This window comes from Asparagus officinalis, chromosome 4 (assembly GCF_001876935.1).
Source record: "Asparagus officinalis chromosome 4, Aspof.V1, whole genome shotgun sequence".
In the NCBI taxonomy this organism is placed as follows: Eukaryota; Viridiplantae; Streptophyta; class Magnoliopsida; order Asparagales; family Asparagaceae; genus Asparagus; species Asparagus officinalis.
In genome coordinates this window covers 5,146,052-5,153,726 of record NC_033797.1, presented here as the reverse complement: position 1 = coordinate 5,153,726, position 7,675 = coordinate 5,146,052, and the positions used below count along the sequence as shown (strand labels likewise).

The window sequence follows — 7,675 nt, the reverse complement described above, 5'->3', positions numbered from 1 at the left end:
AGCTCAGGGAATTCCTCCGCAGCTGCCACGTGTCGTCCCCTTGTTGGTAGCATGTTATTATGATTTAACAGGTTTTAAATATAGTAACATGGTATAATGGAAAATTATTTTGTAAAAGTCAAAAGAAAAAGAGCTTTATGAAAATTTACAAATCTCAATCTTGTTTTGCCTTCCCAAAAACGCTAGAAATATTCCTTCTCTGTTGTTTTGTCTTCTCCTCCTTTAGATTCAAAAACTATTGGATTCAACTCAAACGATTGTTGAAAAAAAGAAGAATTCTCAACGCTTCTTCTTGCGCTTTGGAACTCAACAGGGAAGAATAATTTCCTTGATGGATTCTTATATTTGTGGTAATTTTATTTTAAAAAATTTATTTTATTTTTTCTCTATTGAGACTTTTTTATCAATTGTTTTATTGAGTTCGCTTTCCTTTTTTTTTTGGTTGCTGCAATCTGTATGGCTTGATTTTTTTTTCCAATAAAGATTAACCGGTTATTAATATTCATATGACTTTTATTTAGTTTAATCTTCTTAGAGTTTTCTTAGATGATTGTTATAGATGTTCTAATTACCATATTCACTTTTCTTGTTTATGATTTTAGAGTTGTCTTTATTCTGCTAACTAGTTCTTGTGCACATGCAATGCACGTGGTTAAATATCACAATAATTTTTTATTTTCTTACTACAAAATAAGTCAGATTCATTTTGAGTTAAAATCTATAATCATGGATTATTATATTTGCCATAAAATTTATTTAAACATTTTTAAAAAAAATTATGAAATAGATGTGATTAATTTTGAAAATTTCTTAAGGTCAGGAATAAACAACTAACAAGTTTGCAGTGGAAACTAGGGGAACGTAGTACATTCTTAAGAATTATTAATCTTTACTTAGTTTGTTTATAATGATATGATCTCATTATTAACTAACTACAAGGCCTACTATTTTTTTTTTTGTTAGGTTCATGTGAGTCCTCATTGCAATGAATGTTATACAATTTAAGTACAAAGAAAAAAGACGAGTTGATCAATGGTGTAGTTGGTGAGGGAAAACTCCAGCAGCTTAATTTGGTATGTGGATATATTATAGATGGAGATGAAGAAGGGTGGTTTTAAAAATAGTGGATGCGTGTGGGTAATTAATATGATTTTTATTTGTGTGGTTTTCTTCATTCATTTTTAAAATATCTGTGGTCCTGTGGATATATATAGTTATAGCATTGCTATTCTCTTTTGATTTTATGGAAGAGTTTGGGTGCTAAAAAATTAAATTATCTAATCCGGTTAAAGTAGGATCATATAAGTTAAGCTCATACATGAAATTTATTTTAGCCAACACTATCATATGTAAATATTATAATTGGCATTGAGATTTAAAATATGTGTGAGATTCTCTTTGATTTTTATACAAACAGTATTTATTTAAATAATAATAGTATAATTAAACTTTGTGATCTAGAAAAAAAAGATCAAACATACAATATAAGTAATTGCTTTAAAATAATCTAATCTAATCTAATAAGAAGAAAATAGATGAAAGTGCTATGAAAATTATTGATATTTCTTCATATGAAAAAAAGAACAAATATACAATATAATTAATTACTTTAAAATAATCTAATCTAATCTAATAAGAAGAAAATAACAAAGACATATTTGTAGAAGGAGATAAAAATGTTATGGAAATTGTTATAATTTCTTGACTTATATACATTGGTATGTGATGTTGCATATGAGAGGATAATAATTGTAAATAGAGTTCTATTTAAATAATAAGAGTATAATTAAACTTTAAAACTAATTATGCAATACCGTGAACTACTTAAATTTTAGTTTGTGAGAGATCGTCGCGTTGTGTCCTCATATCACAGTCGTTTGTTTTAATTTTTTTTTTTATAATTTTGAGAATGATTTTGTCTTTTTAATTTGTTTGGTGGATTTTGCAAATACCACATCCACATTATGTACATTTGTAGGTCTGTGTTGTTTCTGGGTTCGACCTCTGAAGCGGACATTATTTGTCTCACTAGTTTGTTTGATTTTTACATATACGCCCTTCATCTTATATACATTTGTAAATTTGGCATTTAATAATTTTATTCAGGTTTACATTTCAATTTAAACTATATCTTTATCTTCATACTATGTATATCCAATAAAAATTCATTAATTTATCAACTCACTCTTACTTAATGGATTAGTATTTGAATTTCAATGGTATTTTTGTCTATCAAAAGATTTTTTCAAACTCGTGCTTTTAAAGGGAGTATGATACATATCTTCAAAAAAATTCTAACAGTGGCTCTTAAATAATATTTTTCAAGTTATTCCCTATATGGTTGACATTTATATGGATAGTTTAATGCCGGATTGTTCGAATGAAAGTAGATTTATTGATTCTTCTAATACAGGTTTAGAGTCTAAAAAATATTAATGATGCTAATGTTAATGACAGCCAAAATGCTATGAACCACGGGTTGGAATGGAATTTTCAACATAGCTCAAAATATATAATTACTACAATGCATATGCAAGAGTAAAATGATTCAATTTTCACATAAGTTCAAGCAATCGATTTCGAAAAGAGACGAGATAACTCATATCCAGGACATTCATCTGTAACAAGGAAGGCTGGAAATCTACAAGTGACAAGAAAGAGCACGGAAGAGAAGTTAATCGTCGAAAAGGTACAATGGTAGGTTTCAAAGCAAGATTGCAGGTCAATCGAACTAATAAAAAAACATGGGTGATTAGCAAATTTATTAGTGAGCACTGAGCACATAAATCATGAGTTGACCAGTCTTGATAAAGTAAAGAATCATTATTCACATTGAAAGTTGCATCGAACAAACAATTGTAAGAGTCTAATTGATATTTTGCATGAAAGAAATCCACCAATGATCATGTCACGAGTCATAAATGTTGTTGCTGGAAGTCAGTGGAAATTGTGACATCGCAATAATGTAGTAACCACATAAGGAAACAGAGAAAGAATAATATGAGTAATGAACGTATAACATTTATTTGTCAACTCTTAGATAAAAGGGCATTTGATCCTCACTGTTATTTTGCTATTGAATTAGAGAATACAGGAACTGTACGGAGCATATTTTGGGCAAATAGATGAGCAAGAGCATCATTTTTAAAGTTTCATGACTTCGTTATTTTTTATGTTACGTATATAACTAACAAGTTAGCTCTACCTTTTGCTCCAATTATGGTGTTAACCATTGCAAACAATCAATGTTGTTTGGTTATGCACTACTTACAGATAAGGAAGAAGATATTTTTTTGGTTGTTTACTGAATGGTTGAAGTGTATGAATGGAGTGGCACCGCCTGCTATTATTATACATCAAGATAAAGCTATATGCAATGTCATTCAAAGGGCATTTCCTAATACTTGACATCCATATTGCAAATGGCATCTTGGCCGACACATTATCTCTATAAAAGTTGCATGGAGAAGAGCCCGTAAACTACTTTAGTAGGTGGCGTCATAGCAAGATAATAGAAATGTGTATTTAACAATAAGATGAGTTAAAAGAAAAGTTCAATATAGAGGAAAATTGAGGAAGGTTGGTTACAGACCATGTACAGACAACGAAACCACAGAAACGACATCAAGCGAACGTGGCTAGAGCATGAATGCCTTCTTTAACACATACGTCAACCCACAGACGTTGTCCGATTTTGTTCAGGAATATAATAAAGAAATATTGTCTCGTCATTCTCAAGAACTAAGTGAGGGTTTTGCTACTTTAAACACAAACCATATGATGCAATTTAAACCACCCGATCGAGATTCAAACTAGAGAATTATATACAAGAACTATTTCTGAGAAGTTTCAAGATGAGCTTAAAGGTTCTGTATTTTGTTTCATGATGAGATGGGAATGGAAGAATCAATTACTAAATATATAGTTGGATCTCTATCTAATGAGAGGTGTATGGGAGCAAGTAGTTTATAATTAAAATGAACAGAGGATAATGCATGTGCCATTTGAGACAGATCGAATACTATGTAGGCATGCTATTCATATTATGATATAGACTATATCTATAATTATGGCAAAATATTGATTAGAATGTTCTGGGAAAAAAACAAGATAAAAAAGTTCTCCTGTCAAATACAGTTTCACCTTTTCATCCATATAGGAAAGAAGGCATATGTCCACCACTCATCCATTTTTTAAATTGCCCTCACTTGGATCATTATATAGTAGTATCTATACTATTATATAAAACACCAACAAGGGGCAGTACAATTTGTATGAATGGTGGACATCCTCTCCTCCAATTATAATTGAAAAGGTAAAATTGTTATTTCACAAGGAATGCTTTCTTTTCTTGTTTCTTTTTCTAATGCACATTAGCATGTCCAATGCACGTGCAAAATATTAGATTGTTACAATTAAGCTTATATTATACGTATTAATAGTTTGATGATGATTTAATTTATGTAATTTTATTATAGAGCCTGACGTGGAAGATGTGTCCTAAATTGTAAGTTACTAATTAAATCTATTCTTAACACAAGTTTTATTGAGTAATTTTCTTATTGATGATAGCATAATTGGAGTAAGTGATTAAAATAAAAATAGAAAAACAGTGAATATTACCATTTAATTATGTAACTATTCTCATTTCTTGCTTTACAATGTTTTAGAAATATGAAGAAAAAAGCAAAAGAAAAGACATAAAATTCCTCTCGTAAAATTACCATTTTGGGAGAGGAAAGGAGGGAAAAATCTTTCTCACAAATTCTATTCTCATGTTATGATTTAGAATGTCCTATAAATAAGAAATGAAAAGAAAGAAAAGGAGGGGAAAATCTTTCTCAGAAAATTACCATTTTACCCTCATAATTACAATAGGAAGAAGAAATGTCCTCCATTCCTCCAACTTTCACCACCTTCACTATGTTCATTACATACTAGCACTATTATACACACAAATCCACGTGCAACCGACAGTAAAACTTAATTGTTCTAAATTTTTTTAAATGGTCATTTAATACCCTAAAGTATCATAGAGATATTTCTAATAACTTTTTATGATATTTGTTTATTTGATATGCAACACTTTATGTTACCTTATTCGAAATTGGTTATGACATGTATTTCGATTTGAGTAATGACGTCATATTCTTATGTCATTGAGAAAAGTCTTTTTTTATATTTCATCTTGAAATTATTTTCAAACTATTTATATATACATATTCCATAATATTTATATTGAAATTCTAAATTTTTAATGTATTTATTTACATAAAGAAGAACTTTATGTTTTTGTATTCATATCTTCTTATAATACACAATATAATAAACATTTAATTAGTAAGCTCTACGATATGCTTTAAAAAGTTCTCGAAAAAAAAGAAAATAAAAGAAAAATAGGATTCGTATATTCTCCTACGGTCACTAGGTTTTCAATATACAGTATAGATTATTACATATTCTATTTCTTCCTTCTAGAACATTCTTCACTTAATATTAAGAGAATAAAATGAGCCTGCACGATTGAATATTCTTTATATGTTAGGTTACAAAAGATACAAAGCTAAAGATATAGATTTCAAGAAAAGAACAAAATATATGTAAATAAAACAGTCAAGATTATATGTGTATATCTATAGCAAAATTTATACTATATAAAGAAAAGAGTGATGATAAAAAATTAGTGGAGGATTTCAAGTTCAAATAATGAAGATAAAAGATACTTTTCTCTTAAAAAAATAACTTGATATTCACTCTCTCCCTATCTATTAAAATGCACATTCTCACTAAATAATATGTAATTACTGTTTAAATTTTTTGAAAATACAACTATGCAAAAGTAACATATTTTCATATCGCGTGCATTTGCATTTGTCAAACTTTTAGTAGACATTACTTTCTTAAGTGCGCCATGGTCATTCTGTTATTCCTTTCATTTTGTAATTCTAGTAGGCTCATAATTATTCTTTCAATTAAAAGAGGTACAATGGTAGCATTTACCTTAAACCAACAAGATATCTTGTTTTCATGAGTTTAGCCACAAATAATCTCTTAGGGGAAGGATGAACCTTTCAGGCATTTGACTAAAACTAGGAACTACTTTTTCTGTGCTAGAAAATAGGAAAATTATTGCCATTATCTCAAGGAAGGGAAAAGAAAAAAAGACAGCCAGCATTCTTTGTTTCCAGTAAAACTTCCATTATTTATTTCCATCCAGTAAATCAGCTACTCGTTATTCAGGAGTGTCTAAGCCAACATTCTTCACTAATCACAACCACTTTGCCTTTTAAAAAACACAGCTTTGAAATCTTTAAACACAACATTAGTTCATTTTAAACTGAAACTGTCCTCAATATCCGCAGATCAACTGAAGCAGTACTCCACATAAATTACCATAACGCCCCATTTTCAGCAATAAAAAATATCTACATTTTTGTAACCACTGGCTTGGTGAATATTTTAATTTGTAAAAGAAATCAGTAAATGTGATGAATACATACCACCCAAGGTGTTCGCCTATGACCGCTCAAAACCTTTAAACAACTTCCAGTTTGGCAATCCATGATTTTAACAGTATGATCACCACTGAAACAGAGAAAGGAGATGAGGTTTACAATAAATAAACGGTGCATAGCACCTGACTGTCTTGTAGAGTGAGATTGAGGCACTCACTGAGTAGACGCAAGCCTTTTCCCATCAGTGCTAAATGCTGCAGCAATTGTTGATCTTGGAGGAGGCAAAAGAGAGCAATACTTCGCTGTCAAATTCCCCAAAGAATCTGCTTCCACCCTGAAAATCGGTGTTCAATAAAAGCAATACTCAAGCCGAATCCTCTGTAGAATCCATCAAATTTTTGCTACATATGGCCAATAAGTAATATAGATAACACTTTATCCATAACACATAGCTCTGAAGAGAAGGACAAAGCATCCCTTTGTAATAAAATAAAGTTTGGATATTAGCAGAAGATACAGTTCAATAGAATGTTTTACCAGGAAAGAAGAGCATGTCTTGCATCTATTATTTCATATATAGGCCTGTACTCATCAATTCTCACTTTTGAAGTCTGATTCCAAAACCTTTTCGAAGAGTTTTTGCTGCGAGGAGATATCTCCCTCAAGGCTAACAACCGAAAAACATTTCTGCAAGCAAAAAAATGTAGATACATCAATGAACATCATCAATGTTATAATATCAATCAGAATGCTTTAAACTCTCTTAAGTAGACAATGGCAGTAGAGTAAATGTGTGACAGCCAGGAAATTCAGGAACATCGAGCTCCTAGAAGAACCGGATCATGTTTTGAAGATTTACCATGTTCCAAGCGGCAAATCTGGGCCAGAGCTGACATCTTTGATTTCACGTATATCCTCTGTGTAATGGCAAGAAGTGGAAGAGGGAGACCACAGATAACGATGACGGATAAAGTATTAAAGATATGGACAGGAAGAAGATCGATGTTGGAGATTCGATAGGAAGGTTGAGGAAAGACGACCTTGAGGAGACCAACTTCAAGATAATTGAAGCGGAAGATTTGGCTCGACAATATTTTCTAGGACCTAAAACAAAGGAGGAAAATGTGTTGGGCAAAGAGAAGGGACAAGCGTCACTGGCAGGAAATCTTAGGGTTCAATGGAGGAAGTTTAGAAAAAGAAGACTGTTAACAAACTTTTGA

The 7,675-nt window shown here is 30.7% G+C and overlaps 1 protein-coding gene across 3 annotated transcripts in view; it reads right to left on the bottom strand.

Annotated features, from left to right (window-relative positions):
- Positions 1-7,675, bottom strand: part of LOC109836433 — a 42,095-nt gene that overhangs the window by 25,272 nt on the left and 9,148 nt on the right. For all 3 annotated transcript variants that reach the window (XM_020404327.1, XM_020404329.1, XM_020404330.1), the window contains exons 4-6: positions 6,993-7,142; positions 6,673-6,789; positions 6,501-6,585 (exon numbers count right to left, since the gene is read on the bottom strand). In XM_020404327.1, the coding sequence (XP_020259916.1) occupies positions 6,501-6,585; positions 6,673-6,789; positions 6,993-7,142 (352 nt within the window). The remainder of the gene's footprint in view (positions 1-6,500; positions 6,586-6,672; positions 6,790-6,992; positions 7,143-7,675) is intronic.